The sequence below is a fragment of the Phocoena phocoena genome, chromosome 10, assembly GCF_963924675.1.
Source record: "Phocoena phocoena chromosome 10, mPhoPho1.1, whole genome shotgun sequence".
Taxonomy (NCBI): domain Eukaryota; kingdom Metazoa; phylum Chordata; class Mammalia; order Artiodactyla; family Phocoenidae; genus Phocoena; species Phocoena phocoena.
The window spans coordinates 40,675,280-40,690,365 of record NC_089228.1 but is presented as its reverse complement, the minus strand read 5'-3'; the positions used below and the strand labels follow the sequence as shown (position 1 = coordinate 40,690,365).

The following is a 15,086-nucleotide window of genomic DNA, read 5'->3' as shown; positions in this document are numbered from 1 at the left end:
AGATGTAGTAACCTGCCTTTCACTGGACACCTGTGGCATCTACCTCATCTCAGGCTCCCGGGACACCACATGCATGGTGTGGCGGCTCCTGCAGCAGGTATGCTGGGTGGCAGCCCTCCGGGGCCCCCATAGTCCAGATCTGCAGTCCATCTGCCCCTCAGTGGGCCTCTCCAGTCCTGCCCTGTTCTCTTCTCCTTCCCCCTGCTACCATGAGCAAGTCTGGGGCTCCACAGCCCTCCAGCTCTCCAGCTTTGGACAAGACCCTCACTTTTCCGAGCTTTAGCCTTCTCACTCACTCAGGGGCCAAGGTAGTGGGAGGCCCCAGTCCTGAGCCAGCTCTCGTGTTCCCCACAGGGTGGTCTCTCGGTGGGGCTGGCATCAAAGCCTGTGCAGGTCCTATACGGGCATGAGGCTGCAGTGAGCTGTGTGGCCATCAGCACTGAACTTGACATGGCGGTGTCTGGATCCGAGGTGTGTGTATGCCTGTGTCCAGGGGAGGCTGTTTGCTGGGCACTGCCCCTGGAGCTCACACACCCCTGCCTAGCACCCTAAGCTGCCTTCCTGCAGGACGGAACTGTGATCATCCACACTGTACGCCGTGGCCAGTTTGTGGCCGCACTAAGGCACCCAGGAGCCACGTTGCCTGGACCTGTGTCCCACGTGGCGCTGGGGTCTGAGGGCCAGATCCTGGTGCAGAGCTCAGCGCGGGAGCGTCTGGGGGCCCAGGTACGGGAAAGGGGCGCCCAGCCAAGATAGGGGTGGTTGGGATTCTGTCCTTGCTGACACCTCCTGCTTCCTCCAGGTCACCTACTCCTTGCACCTATACTCGGTGAACGGGAGGTTGCGGGCTTCACTGCCCTTGGTAGAGCAGCCCACAGCCCTGGCGGTGACGGAGGACTTTGTTCTGCTGGGCACAGCCCAGTGTGCCCTGCACATCCTCCATTTGAACAAGTGAGCCCCACTGTTTATGGGTTTGTGATACTTCAGGGTGGTGGTCATTGGCAGAGGACACTAGGAGGTGCCCCCGTGGACCCACATCCCCTTTACATGTCTGTAGACACATTCTTCAAGGCCTGTCACCTGTCCTTCCATCCCCCAATGGGGAGATCTTGCCCTGGGCCTCCCTTAGCCACACACTTGTGGGAGGTCCCTTTCTGTGTCAGGATTTTAATCGAGTCATCCTTCAAATGAGGACTGGGAGGTAGATGGGAGAATGGAGAGACATCTATCTGCTGGATCAAAGCTTCCTTGTAGTTGCGAGTTCGTATATATATATCCCCCCTCCCTCCCTCCAGACTGCTGCCGGCCGCGCCTCCCCTGCCCATGAAGGTGCCCATCCGTAGCGTGGCTGTGACCAAGGAGCGCAGCCACGTGCTCGTGGGCTTGGAAGACGGCAAGCTTATCGTGGTGGGCGCAGGGCAGCCCTCTGAGGTGAGGATGAGGGCCGGGAGGGCCTCGAACGGGATGGGGAAATGACGGTCCTGGCTGACCCCAGCCTGCTCCTGCTCCTACCAGGTGCGCAGCAGCCAGTTAGCGCGGAAGCTGTGGCGATCCTCCCGGCGCATCTCCCAGGTGTCCTCTGGGGAGACAGAGTACAACCCTGGAGAGGCGCGCTGACAGCCTGCCCTTCCCCGCCCCGCTGCGCAGCTCCGCCCCCAGCGGGCTTCGCCCAGGAGTCCAAGGAGAGGGTGACATCCAGCCCACACTCTGGCAGGGGGTGGGCGGGGCCCCACCTCTGCCCAGCTCAGGGATTGGTGGACGATATCATTCCAGGAAGTCCTGCCCCTCGCCGGCAGAGGGGCCTCCCGGAGTCCCAGCGCTGGCCTCAGCAGCCGCACAGCACTTTTTGCACAGCCTTGGGTGGGGAGCCCAGGTCCCCAAGCCCCCGTCCCGGCAGAGTACAGGGGCCGGGCCGTGGCCTGAATCCTAAGGGCGGCCCCCCGCTCTCGCATCTCAGCAATAAACCTGGACTAGTTTTGTAGCTCTTCCGCCTCCAAGCATATGTGCACGCGCGGCGTCTCAACCCGCCCTGGCCACAGTCCCGGGCTAGCGTCCCCCTGGTCCATGAGCACCTGCGGCGACCCGTCTCCTCCCCAACCACACCGCCCTTGTCCCTAAGGGCCCCGGCTGCAGTTTCTCCAGCAGCTGCACGCTCAGTCCCCCCTTCGGGCTTACCTCCACGCATGTGTGCGTTCCGGGGCCGGGCGGGGCAAGACCGTGGGCGGCCCCGCCCACTCGGTGTCCGGCCCGCCTCCTGTCTGCGCCTCTCGGGCGGGTAAGAACCTGGTATCCCCAGGGACTCCACTCTGACTTCCCGGCCAGCCCAAGGCCCGGAGGCCCCGTCCCGCCCAGCTGAGCAGATCCTGGGACCCGCGGAGGGTCGGCCCCCACAGGTCAGGAGCGGGTTGGGGACACAGCTTCGGGTCTTTCTGGACGGAGGGAGCCAAGGCTGCCTCTCTGCCCCCCATTTCCAGACCCGAAATCCTGTGCAGTTGTGGTGCCGGCTTCTGGGTTGGATTGCCTGTGGGAAGTCGGGGAAGTGTGGGCGCGTGTGCATATTCTGTGGGCCTCGAGATGGGTGTGTGTGGGAGTTGGTAGAGGCACAGCTCGGGGTGGGTCGGGCACAAGGCTTGGCTGTCTCTGCGAGCGTTAGTCACAAGCTCACCCACCAACCCGGATCCAGAAAGTGCTCCTTATGTGGTAAGTGACACAAATGTACATACACAACCTTCAGGTGGCAAGGGTCACCACAGCCTCAGTGCCAGACCCACTTGCCGACTGTGTGCTTTACCATACACATGGGCCTCTGGCCTTGTGGAGGGAAGTGAGTTTGGAGTGCCTGGGTTGGACCAGGTCGGATGTGGATGTGGGGGAATTGGAGGACCTTCCCCCAGGTCTCATCTCTATCCCTTTTCCAGGCAAAGTCCCCTCCACTGCCCAGACCAGGGTCTCTTCCCCAGGCCTCAGGAGGTAGGTCCCAGCAGGATCAGCCTTGTAAGTACAGATGGGTCCTGGATTGAGTGTTCTTCAGGTTTCTGGCCTCCAGGCCCTCTCCAAATTCCCAGATGAGAAAGGACCGGGGGTCCTCTGGGCCCACATGCCATCTGCCCTTGCTGAACCCACCAAGGAACCCTCCTGTCCAGCCCCGGAGCAAGAGGTGAGGGCTGGACACTGACCCTAGAGGCAGGAGTGGGAGCTTAGTCACTCCAGGGACTATGCTCTTGCTGACAACTCTGGAAAGCTTCCTACCAGCTAGTAAATCTCCACCTGGCTCTGGCTTAGATGGGGATGGGAGTCTCCCTGTGCTATCCCTGGACTCAGACCAGGCGTTTGCCATGGTCTTTGAGACAGGGTGGTTTCCAGTGTGCCCTTTTCCATCCAGAGCTGCAATATGGTCTCCTCCAGCTTTGGCCAGCTGGGGCCAGCAATATCACTTCCACCCCATTTGACACTGGAGGAAACTGGTCCAGATTGGCGACTGGGGAGATTGGGGGGTAGGTACCCAGTCCTAGAATGAATCAGGATGAAGTGAGCCAGGAAAGCGGGACAGACTACCCCAAGGGACTCCTGACTTCAGGCTTGAGGAATTTCCCCCATGTCCCTATACACAGCCCCTTCTGGACTCAGAGAAGTCTCCCAGCTCCTTTTTCTGAGTGCTGCCCATGACATTCCAACCCCTTCTCTAAGATGCAGCCACTGGGAGCACTGCTAGCTGGCAGAACCATGCTTCACAACTCCAGCCACAGGGAAGGCATGGTGCATGTGGGTTAAGTACTTCTTGATCCAGATTTTGGGCACTGAGAGGGTAGGATGAGAGGTATCCATGGGCCCCTGGCCTTGCAGGCCATACACAAGTCCAGTCACAGGCTTTGGAATCCCTGTTTCTTGTGCCCTGCCTGCACTGGATTGTGGGGACAACTGGCCTGCAGGCAGAAGTTAGCAGCAGCATTTACTTGCCTTTCGGATCAGTTTTATTTTGCAAAAATCTACAAGGTCTCCTCTGCACAGAGGCTCCCACAGGGACCAAAATAAATCAGTGTGCTCTCACAGTCCAGAGTTGGTGGGGGAGACAGGACACAGTTTAGTGCCATAGTAGGCAGAGGAGATGCACCAGGAGCCAGAAAAGGGAGCCTGGGAGAGATCAGGAAAGACTTCCCAGTGTAGATTTCCTGCCAGTTTGTCAGATGGCAAAGGTAGACCAGCAAGAGCAGACGTCTGGAAGCCCGGAGAAGGTACATCTGGGAAGGGCTAGATGTCCAAGCATGGCGAGCCAAGGGGAGGCTGTGGGAGATGAGGGTGGGGAACGAACCAGTCAGCTTTTGACGCCACTGTATGAACTTCTGACTCTACACAGCAGGGACTATGATTTCCAGTCTTTCTAGCAGCAAAGTCTACGTCTGCTGCCTCCTTGCCCCTGACCTTGTCTGTCCTTTCCTCCACAGATAAGTCCCAGAGGGAGCAGGACAGGGACAGGGAAGGGGTGTGGGCAGGGGCAGGGGGAGCCCTGGCCCCCGGTACCTCCTCCTCATTCCCCCCTGAGCCTCCAGGGGCCTCAGGCAGCAATATCCCTGTCTACTTTGCCCTCCTGGCCTCTGTGGCCCTCAGTGTGCTTGCCTACATGGCCTTCAAGTGGTAGGTGGTCTGGGCATTGCCCTCTGGTAACCTCCCTCCCCATCTGGGCTCCCAACCAGCTCCCTGTCTGTCTCAGTGAAGGCTGGAGCAGGCTGGCAGGTTCCCCCTGCTCCCCACAGCTGGTGCTCACGTAAACAAAGACAGCAGCTGGCCAAAGCTCGGACTGCAGAGCTGGGGGCCTTCAACAGGGACCAGATGCCTGGGGAGAGCAGTGTCTTCTGGGACTCTCCTAGCAGCCTGGAGCCCTGTGTCCCCAGCCAGGGTGAGCCCCTTTCCCCAAACTGTAGTCCTTCACACCTACCTAGCTCTGCCCCACCACAAAGCCTGCCTAACCCTCATGTGTCCCTCATGTCTCCCATCCCAGGGCTACATCCTGAACTTGGCTGCCGGCTTTACCTCCATCTCCCTCGGCAGCAGCAGGAGGAAGTGGAACAGCTCCTGGAGGTGTCGGGTGAACCTGACAAAGGCTGGCGGGGCCTGGCGGGCCACCTGGGCTACCAGGCTGAGGCAGTGGAGACCATGGCTCAGAGCCAGGTGCCAGCCTACACCCTGCTGAGGTACTGGGCTGTCCAAGGCGGCAGTGGTGCCACCCTCAGGGTGCTAGCAGATGCGCTGGCTGTCCTGGGCTGTGAAGATGTGGTCTGGGCCCTGGGCCCACTGGCTGAGGACTGCTCCGTGGTGTGACGCTCCACAGCCTGGACTCTCAGGGAACCTGCTCTGGTGCGCCCACCACCCCCAGCTCATACACCTTCCCTTTCACGGGCTTCCTGGCACTGGGGACCTCGGCCTGCTGTTCTGGGGGGACACGGAAGATCCAGGCACCACTCACCTCCCCTCGCCCTACATTCCTCCAGGACAGGGACCAGGATATTGGGGGGGAGGGGTTGATAGTGAGGAGCAGTCCTGCCCTCCTGATCCCCACTCCACCTCCTCTTACTTAGCCTCAACTGTCTTTTCTACTTTTGTATCCCATATTAAAGGCAACTTTGGACTACTGGCCTGGCTCTGTCTGGTTCCGTGGGCCTGTGAGACAGTTGGATAGCTATGTGGCAGAGGCCCAGAAAAAGGATGGGATCCCTAGAAGGTGGGAAAAGCCCCTGAGTTGGCAGGCAGTGTGTTCCCGCATTAGATGTGTGAGCTCTGCGGGCAGAGTGTATGCAGTTCACATCCTGCATCTGCCATTCACTGGCTGAATTGTGTTAGGAAGCATTTTACCTTTTTGAACTTCAGCTTCCTGAGCTGGAGAACAATAAATAGACTGGCACATTCAGAAGCCTCCCACCAAGACTCTCAGGCCTTGGGTTTGAGACCATTTTCCTGACTTGTGCTGTGACTAGCCTCAAGGGCTGGAAGCCTGCCCCACCCCTAGGCAGAAAGCAAGAGGCAGTTCCGAGGCAAAGTGAACTGCCTCTGAACTGGTCCTGGGAAGCTAGTTACCAAGGGCCTCATGTCATCTCCAGGTGAGGAAAAGGAAGAAAGTGTTCTTTCACGACCCATGCTCCAGACTCGAAGAGGGAGGTCCAAACATGCTTCCACACAAGCCAAGCACAGGCAAGTCATCCCACCTACCTGAGGGGCTGTTGAGGACAGGGCAGCTGCAGCCAGACCACCTGCACCCCTCGCATATGCCCACCCTGAATGGAGGAGCAGGCAGGTCAGTTACTGTGCCTTTGGAGGGGGTTGCTAAAGCAGACAGGCCCTGCCTAGGAAGAAACAATGGCTGCCATCCTGGTGTCCATCAGGATCAGGGCACTTAAGAAGCACAGTCACCTAAACTCAGGAGACTTGGGTCCAGTCATGATCCAGGGGCCCGGGCTAGAGCCTGTCTCCTAGCTGAGATGTGACCTGCATTGGCTGTTCTGTGAGTACCAAACTCATCAGACTGCTGCTATTCCTATGCCTCAGAGTTTACCAGGACTGCTTAACCCTGTAAATCTTATACTTAAAATCAGGGCAGGTTTGGAGCCACCATCATCCAGAGATGAAAGCAGGAAAAGCTTGGTGTTTGGTCAGCCATAAACAGGCCAAAGCACTGGAGACATCACACCTACTTTGGCAGGGAGTTGGCCAGAGGGCTATCAAGGGTTAGATCGGCAATGAGGGTGAAATCCCTCATTGAGAGGAATGAACAGGTCCTGGATTAGCTGGTAACTCTCTTCACCACTGAGGGGATTTGAGCCTAAAGGTTTCAAGGGGTGTGTGTTTCAAGATCTTCCCCTCCCAAACTCCAGAGGAGGTAAAATAACTGAGAATTCCTCTGCCAAGAGGTCCTTTCTGAAACTTGACAGCTCTCTGGTCACCACCCTTTAATGAAAGGCTACCTAGATCTCCTTGGAAAATCTGAAACCTGGACCCTCAGGTAAAACTATGAGTTTGACTTGGTTGCCAGCAGCAGTGCATGTGGCTGCACCTCTGCATGGGAGACCTACCCAAAAGAGAAACACTTTCTTTTAATCTGCTCAAGCACATTAGTTGAAACATTTTCTTTACTGTTAAGGGTGGGGGGCGGGGGACTTCCCTGGTGGCACAGTGGTTAAGAATCCACCTGCCAATGCAGGGGACACAGGTTCGAGCCCTGGTCCGGGAAGATCCCACATGCCGCAGAGCAACTAAGCCCGTGCGCCACAACTCCTGAGCCTGTGCTCTAGAGCCTACGAGCCACAACTACTGAGCCTGCACGCCTAGAGTCCGTGCTCTGCAACAAGAGAAGCCACCATAGTGAGAAGCCCGCTCACTGTAACAAAGAGTAGTCCCTGCTCGCCACTAGAGAAAGCCCGTGCGCAGCAACAAAGACCCAACACAGCCTAAAAATAAAAATATGTGCTATCAACATTTCAAATGTTTAAAAATAAATAAAATAAAATGTTAAGGGGGTTAAATTAGGGTCCCTCCATTTGATATAATAATGTGCTTGAGTTAAACAGTTTAAGGCTGCAGTACCATGGGAAAATACTTTGGCTACATTGTTAAATAGCATGTCTAATGATATGTCTTTAAAATAGGTGTTTTTCTCCTTTTTTCACAATTTCTTTAATACAAGGATATGAGATGAGTTACTGAGCCTCTCTGAACCTTAGTCTCCTCATCCGAACAGTGCCAATTCCTGTGCCTCCAGGTTGTGAGGATCAAAGGAGCACAACCTGAGCTCTAAGTGCCCAGTAGGCAGTGACTGTTCCAACTGCTGCCCACCCCATCCAATATCTGGCGGGTCACAGCCTCTTCCCCAAGGGCATTGCTGCAATGAGCAAAATCACCCCAGTGAGGAAGAGATGGTACCAGTCTCTGCAAAGATGGGCTGGGCCCCAGGCTGGCCTGAAACCTTTGGCCCTTCTCACTGCCCAGATAACTGGTCCATCAAGGATGGGGTGTGTCTCCACTGAGCTGTGTCCTCCAGAAGATGTCTGCTCTCATTACCTGAGCACTGTACCCCTTTATCGGGGTAGTCCCTCTAGGATCCAAGCCCAGTGTCAGAAGGCATGGTGGGGAGTCAGGGAACCCAAACATCAAATGAGCATTCCTGTGGACTCTGGGAACTCAAATCTCTGGAGGGAAGAGGTTCATTCCCTTTCACCAGCCAAAAGGTACAAAGGGAAGACAAGTGCCTTTCTCTTGACTGGCTTATTAACCAAAGTAAAGAAGCCCAGCGCCAGAGAGGTCGCAGGTCCACTTCCTTTGCTCAGGAATGTGTGTGTAAGATGCCTACCTCAGTCACAGTGGGACCTGTGGGGAAGACCTGGGATAAACTCCAATCTCAAGAATTAATTTTGGACTTCACACACCTATGGCCACCACCTCTTTTCTCTCTCAGTGCCAACACTATATACAAACATGCTTGACTAGCTTTTAGGGAACACACCTGCCAAGTTCTTTAACTGATTTTATTTTTTACATAAAAAGTTCAGTAAAAATTGGATAAAGTAAAGTGATTTTAAGCAGTAAATCAATCTTATCAACATAGCACAAGGCTGGCCGAAACCACAAGGCAGCCTGCTCTGGAATATTTACATGGTAACAAATTAAACCTTGCAGGAGAACTTAAACCATCCTTACAAAGTCTTCTGTGATCCTAGCACGCAGAGGCTTAAAAGCAAAACAAAAACCAAAAACCAGGAAAAAACAAATTATTTTCAATATATTCACATATACATTAAAATATAATACAGATCGTCAGGGTAAGGGGTTGTGGGTGGGGATGCGCATGAGTCTGTGCGCTGACAGCACCGCCAAGGAGGAGACCCAGGCTTGAGAGTGGGCTCAGGCCTGGCCAGGGTCTCAGAAGGGAAGGTCTCAAGGGCCTAAACCCTTGCCTCAGATGGCCTCTACCAACAGCTCACAACCAGGGACCGCTTATTGTAGATGGAGCTCATTTTTGTGGCTTTCAGTTGAAATCTGCAGGTTTGAATTCCCCAGGGTGATGTGTCATCAGTAGCACAGCCCTGACAGTGGGGTGGGGAGAGAGGGCCCACGGGATTTCTTCTCCCCTGAGTCTCTCCTACCAGCTTGCCCATCCTCCCACCCTGGCCCTGCAGGTCACTCTAATTCAGTGTCCTCTTTGGGTTTGTAAACAGCCCCAAACTTCTGCATGTACTTCTTAATGTACTCCTTGGTTTTGTGTTTCACATTCTCATTGCACTCCAGGTCCTCGGGGTTCTTACAGTACTTCAGCTCCTTATTCATAACGCCGTGAGTCAGCTGTCCAGGACACAGGAAGAGAGATCACAGCCACCAATCAGAGTGGAAATGATTTGAGGGGGGAAGGCCAGTCTGCTGCCTCGGGCCCCTTCTCACAAAGACTGGGAGGTGAACTGGAGGGGGAGGTTGGGGCAGGCTGGTGCTGGGATCACCAGAAAGGGGAAGCTCAGCTCTCAGAGAACCGCTACCATCAAGTAGGGTACCCTCTCTTCCCAAACCTCCCCCCTCTGTTCCTGGGTCTCCAGCCTGGGCATGTGTCAAGGAAAACCCACTTTTTATGATGAAAGGGGCCTTCTAGGAAGGTATAGTTTGCCCAGAACATTGTCAGACCACAAGCAGGGGTGAATACCTTGCGAGCTAGGTGTTTGAAATCTTCAGTTGTGGTAATTCTTCCCACTTTGCAGTCAGGTTTCCGGTAAGGGTTCAGGCACTGGACGATGAACTGGGACATCTACAGGTATGGGGAGAAGAGCACACTGCTCAATAGTCCAGAGAAGGCAAGAAAGTTGTACTGAGGAAATACTTAGAATAGGCAGTAAGCCGAGCCAGCCAATCCTTCCCTTTCCCTCACTCACACTAGCTGGTGTGGACAGAAGAATGCCAGTATGCCAGTGGAATATAAGAGAAAAGAATCCTGGATCAGCCTCAAGAGGGAAAGGGCTCCCTTGGATGGACTTAGCAAGCCTCACTTGCAGATGGAGGGACAGAGCAGCAGGACTCCTTGCTGAATCTCATGGCAGCCCCAGATTTCAGCTAACAAATCTCATGTTCTTGGCATAAAGAGACTGTAGCTAAATTCTCTGGCCCCTGGAGGCAGGGCAGAGAGGGCCTTTCTGTGCTACCAGGAGGCTCAGTGACTCCAGGAAATGCAGGCATTTTGTTACTGAAGGCTACTTAGATTCTGTAAGTGTTGCACTTCATTTGATTCATACTACATCAATGTGAAGCAGAGGAACACATGATATGGCAGCTGGTTGGAGAACATCTGGGGTAAGACCCTTTTCAATACACAAATTCCCATGTCCTCCTGAGCTATCTCTGTAGTGTCTGTCCTACCCAGTGGCTCTCAAAAGAGATCCAGGCACAGGATTTCTGGAAGTATTTGTGGCGCTAAGCCACAAAGTTGACCCCAGGGGAAAAAGGGAGCGAGGAGGTCAGTGATAGCCACTTCACCAGGGAGCATCATGAACAGGGTCTACCCATCCCTGAAAGTCAGTGAGTTTTCAGACATTCAAAGAACAAGGCTATATCACAAGGTAGGCACTAAATAAACAGCTGCTAGTTGGCTGGGCTGAAATGCCAATAATCACAAAGGGACAGTGAGAAACTTAAGTTTTAACTCTAGAGAAGGCTTTTACTCAAAATTTTTCTGTGGTCTCCTGTTTCCATACTCTCCCTTCAATCCACTTCCCCAAATAAAATAGGGGATTTTATTATTCCCAGCTTACAATCCTGCAATACTCCCTGCAACTCACAGTACCAAGCAGCACAATACTGTGCAGCCTCATCGCCCAACACCCCTCACATACCGGGTGCTGCAGCCCACAGGCTCCCTGAAAGGGATGACGCCGCCTTCTGCCTCTGTGCACTCTACTGCCTGAATCACAATCCTCCTGATCTATCTAGCTAATTCCTACCCCTGACTCAAGAGCCTTTCCTGACACCCAGAACAGAGACCTCCAAGCCCTATCATGGCACATTCCTCACACAGCTGCCATTACTTTTTTTTTTTTTTTTTAATGCCATTACTTATTTACAGGTCTACCTCCTCCAACAGACTATGAGCCCCTTCGGTGAACCAAGACTGGAGTTTAGAATCTGGATGCCCTGAGGCAGAAAAGGTTAGTGTCCTGAGAGCTGTACTGCACTTCCAGCAGCATAAAGACGAGCTGCTTTCTCCCAATCACTTGAGGATTAGGCAGCCACCAAATGAGATATCACAGAAAAAGAAACAGACTTTGAGCCAGAGGCCCGAGTTCAAGTCTTCTGTCCAGAGCTTGCCTTCTCTAAACCTCAAGAGCTCCTCCACCAGCATAAGAGGAATGACAATTCCGGTCTTGCCTACCTCACGCGATGTTGTGGGGACAAAATGATACAATGGATATGAAAGTGCTTATTATCCCACTGTAAAGGACCATACCAATATGTCATCACATAACAACTACACAGTCCAATCACAGAAGCAAAGAACACCCACAGGCAGGGCCACCTAGTACTACAAACAGCTGTGCACACTTAGGATGAGAAAGAAAGGGTCTCAGTTTAAGCCTTCAGAATGTAGTGTCCACATCCCACCAAACCTTACCTCTTTTCTGAATACTTCTTTGCTTTTCTTAGCCAGCTCACTGGAGGTGTCTGCTTCTGCTGTCTTAGGCTTTTTTGAGGTCTAGAAATGGAAAACACCACAGTGTGGGAATGAGAGGTCAGGTCAGTGATGCCCTGCTCTTCCAGAACCTCCTTTCTTTCCTGCAATTGGGATGCCTGACTCTTGGTATTAGAATCTTAAAGGGACATGGCCTGGAGTCAACTTAGCTGCTGTTACCACTCTCACTTCATGTTTAAATCTTGTCATCTGGCACTGGCCTCGCTCCTATAAACCAAGTTCTAATTCTCTACCCTAAGTGAAAGCTACATCCTTGATGTAGTTAAACATTTGTTTCAGGGTCACCTTCTCTGCAGAGAAATGTGCTGTGTGATCTGGACCACTCAGGTCCCTGTTCTGAGCTGCAGTATCCCACACTGTCAAGAGAGGCCCAGACTCAACGGGCTCCACCTCTCCTGTCTCTGACATTCTAGGACTCCTGGACAAAGGCAAAATGATTTAGCCACATAACCATGGTCCAAATACCATGCTCCTCATCCAAGTCCCCTAGACTGTAGGAGACAGTCTCAGCATGCAAGAGAGGCTCCTTAAAGGTTGGTATCCTCGGTTCATGAATGGAAAGACTAAAGAGGTATCAAGGTGTTGCAGGGGAGGAGATGAGGGTCATGCAAGTCAGTGAACAGATGAGTAGATCCTAAGACAGAAGATACTCTGTCCCAAGATGCTAAGATGATGACAAACCTAGGAATGCTCCCTTCCAGCACTGCAAGGCGGAGGCTGCCAGTCCCCCTGCCCCGCGCCCCCTGCCTGATTAGGCACTGCTGAGAGGTAAGAGGCCAGCAGCCCTGGCATTCAGAGCACCTGGCATGCAAGGCCACCTCCCCATACCTTTGCTCAACACCAGTCATCAAGCCCCTTCCTAGTAAATGTACTTCTCCAGGGAAAAGATTATGAGCATTCCCCTTTGAACGCAACTCACTTCAGATGGATGTAGAAGCAGTTGGCATTACAGGTACTTCATTTTTTTGCTAGCTGCTTAGAGCACAAAATTTTTTCAACCTACCCCCACTTCTGATTCCTCTCTTTCCAGAAACAGTATGAAGGTGCTGGTGATGAAGGGACTGTTCTACTCCCTCTGCTCTGGACTGGCTCCAGAGAAAGGTGGCACTCCCCTGACTTCTGGGCTTCTATACATCAGCTTTCCCTGACTTGTTATAAAAGCTTTGCATATTTTCTACTTTTCTACTTTCTTTCTGTGGCTGTGGCAGCAGGAAAGGGAGGGCAGGGTAGAAAGAACATACAGATTCTACCTCTGGTTTTAGGAAAGAAAACGCAAATAACTCTGTTTTCAAATGTTTTGCTTTGAGATTTTGTGGTTATTTTTTCTAGCAGTAGAGAGTGTAGCTGTGCTTCACAATAAGACCTCATGTAGCATGGGATCAAGAATTGCCTGAATAAGCCAAGGTAATTTCAACACACCCTCAGCTGCTGTCTTGTGGATCTCAGAAATGAGTAGCAGCAGCAATGAGTACAGGAAGCCCCTTAAGGTATAACAATGATCTCAAGGCTCTGGCTCCTATAGAGGAGGCCAGGCTCTCAGTGAGGGCACTGTGTAAACAGGAATGTTCTGCTTCCCTCTGAACGGGGTATGTGTTCAGAAAGCTAAATAATTCCAGTGCATTTCTAATTTAATCTCTGACTTGGTGAGGTTGTAGGGCTTTAAAAACACACAATCCCCTGAGCTCTCTCTAGGAGCTTTCCTGGTCCAGAAGAACTTCAGGTATCAGAAACACTACACATGATTCAACCTAAATTCTGCAACACATGAACCTGTACACACCAATTAAAAGGTTAAGAAAGAAAGATCCTTGAAAATAATAAAAACTCAGTATATTCTGTTTTGAAGCTGCCGCCACCTTTGGTAACAAAAAGAGCAAAATAATTTCAGTTTGGTTCTAGATCAGGTACTATATACCACACCTTAGTTTGTCAAATGAGGCATGGGAGAGGGGGTGCAGGAAGTGAGAGGACAGGAACAAATCATCTCTACGACACTTTCAAGAAACGAGCAGGCCATTCCTTGCCTCTTCCATATCCACTTGTTTGCTTAGCCCCAAATGATGCCTCTCAGATGCCTTTGCATGCATCTTCAACATCTCCATTCTTAGTTCCTCACTTTGCCTAAACTATTAAAATACTCTTCAATCTGATCTCCAATGCTACCAATCTCACCTTTTCAAATGGGCCTGTTTCACTCAAGGACCACATATTTGATTGCCTGTCTTGCTGCTTTAAAAGCATCCACTGGCTTTTAAGCATACAATAATCACATTGGTAGGACACCAAGATCTTAGACAATTTAAATCTGACCTACTTTTCCATATTTTTGTCTTGCTCACTACCTACCCCATATGTATCTAAATTCTCACCATAACCAAATTATTTTTATTGTTCCCTATATAGGCTCTGTCTTGTACTGACTTTATACCTTTGCAAAAATGGCTTTATTTGCCCAGAATCCTCTTTTCTGCTCACCTTAGCTATAGGTAAAATCATGTTTTCTGTGACATATCACTAGTGCATTTTCTTAGACCATTAATCACTGTGCTCCCACAGCATTCTGTACATACTTCTACTACAGCAATTATCCCGTTGTGTTCTTGGTTTATAGATGTGGTTATTTCCTTAGATTGAACTTCATGAAGATTAGTACTCAGATTTATTTCTCTTTCTATCTGTAATACCTTACACAAGGCCTGTGAATTACTGAAAATTTACAATGTTACAGTCTTCATCTCCAAGGGCTTTAAAATCTAAATGAAGGCCCTAAAGATGGGAAAAAAAAAAATTGGAGCATAAGGAATAAACACATAACCCATAGGCATCCTTCTCCTGTCTGAGACGCTAGCTAGGTGAATACAGTAGTAAACTGGTTAGGAAGGTTAGATCCAAATAAGTCCCTGGCTATCCACCTCAGACTAGGTCCTAATGATAGAGACAACAGTCTAGAAAGAAATCCAAAGACTGATACCTCAAGCCTTTGACTTGTGCATCATGGCAAGGTTGGTTGGAATATCAAAACTCATTTGTTCCTTCATAAACTATCAAAGGGTTAATAACAAAATAGATGACTTCATTTATATTTTCTCATTAGAAATACAAGAAAAGGTAAAGCTGACAAGTCAGAGACAAAAGCCTAAGAAGCTAAGATAGAGAGTGAATGAACATCCAGATAGTTTTTTACTGGAAGCACATGACAGTTATGGGTTTTTTTCCCCTTAGGTACCTGTCTCTATAAAAACTCTCCCACAGAAACTTCATACACTGCCAGCAGAAATGTACAATGATATAGCAACTTTAGAAAACAGTTTGACAGTTTCTTAAAAAGTTAGACAGAGACAGTCTAACTTTGATCCAGCAATTCCACTCCTAGGTATCT

At 51.4% G+C, this 15,086-nt stretch overlaps 3 protein-coding genes across 4 annotated transcripts in view; 2 read left to right on the top strand and 1 right to left on the bottom strand.

Annotated features, from left to right (window-relative positions):
- NBEAL2 (neurobeachin like 2) overlaps positions 1 to 1,617 on the top strand; it is a 30,476-nt gene extending 28,859 nt beyond the window's left edge. For both annotated transcript variants that reach the window (XM_065886369.1, XM_065886370.1), the window contains 6 exons: positions 3 to 97; positions 355 to 471; positions 568 to 726; positions 803 to 951; positions 1,296 to 1,431; positions 1,516 to 1,617. In XM_065886369.1, coding sequence (XP_065742441.1) covers positions 3 to 97; positions 355 to 471; positions 568 to 726; positions 803 to 951; positions 1,296 to 1,431; positions 1,516 to 1,617 — 758 coding nt within the window. The remainder of the gene's footprint in view (positions 1 to 2; positions 98 to 354; positions 472 to 567; positions 727 to 802; positions 952 to 1,295; positions 1,432 to 1,515) is intronic.
- Positions 1,618 to 3,723: 2,106 nt separating this feature from the next.
- Positions 3,724 to 5,316, top strand: LOC136130032 (death domain-containing membrane protein NRADD-like). Its single transcript, XM_065886425.1, has 4 exons — positions 3,724 to 3,766; positions 4,443 to 4,632; positions 4,752 to 4,894; positions 4,997 to 5,316. Exons 1-4 carry the CDS (start codon positions 3,724 to 3,726, stop codon positions 5,314 to 5,316), a joined length of 696 nt encoding a protein of 231 aa, XP_065742497.1.
- Positions 5,317 to 9,162: 3,846 nt separating this feature from the next.
- Positions 9,163 to 15,086, bottom strand: part of SETD2 (SET domain containing 2, histone lysine methyltransferase) — a 112,002-nt gene continuing 106,078 nt past the window's right edge. The window contains exons 19-21 of the mRNA XM_065885394.1: positions 11,630 to 11,710; positions 9,674 to 9,775; positions 9,163 to 9,324 (exon numbers count right to left, since the gene is read on the bottom strand). Coding sequence (XP_065741466.1) covers positions 9,163 to 9,324; positions 9,674 to 9,775; positions 11,630 to 11,710 — 345 coding nt within the window. The remainder of the gene's footprint in view (positions 9,325 to 9,673; positions 9,776 to 11,629; positions 11,711 to 15,086) is intronic.

What these genes read in the sequence shown, in the direction of transcription:
- LOC136130032 (XM_065886425.1), top strand. Translation starts at nt 3,724, where the DNA reads ATGCTTCACAACTCCAGCCACAGGGAAGGCATGGTGCATGTGG. An exon ending in GCCTACATGGCCTTCAAGTG is followed by an intron (nt 4,633 to 4,751) that starts GTAGGTGGTCTG and finishes TGCTCCCCACAG; the next exon opens with CTGGTGCTCACGTAAACAAA. An exon ending in GCCCTGTGTCCCCAGCCAGG is followed by an intron (nt 4,895 to 4,996) that starts GTGAGCCCCTTT and finishes CTCCCATCCCAG; the next exon opens with GGCTACATCCTGAACTTGGC.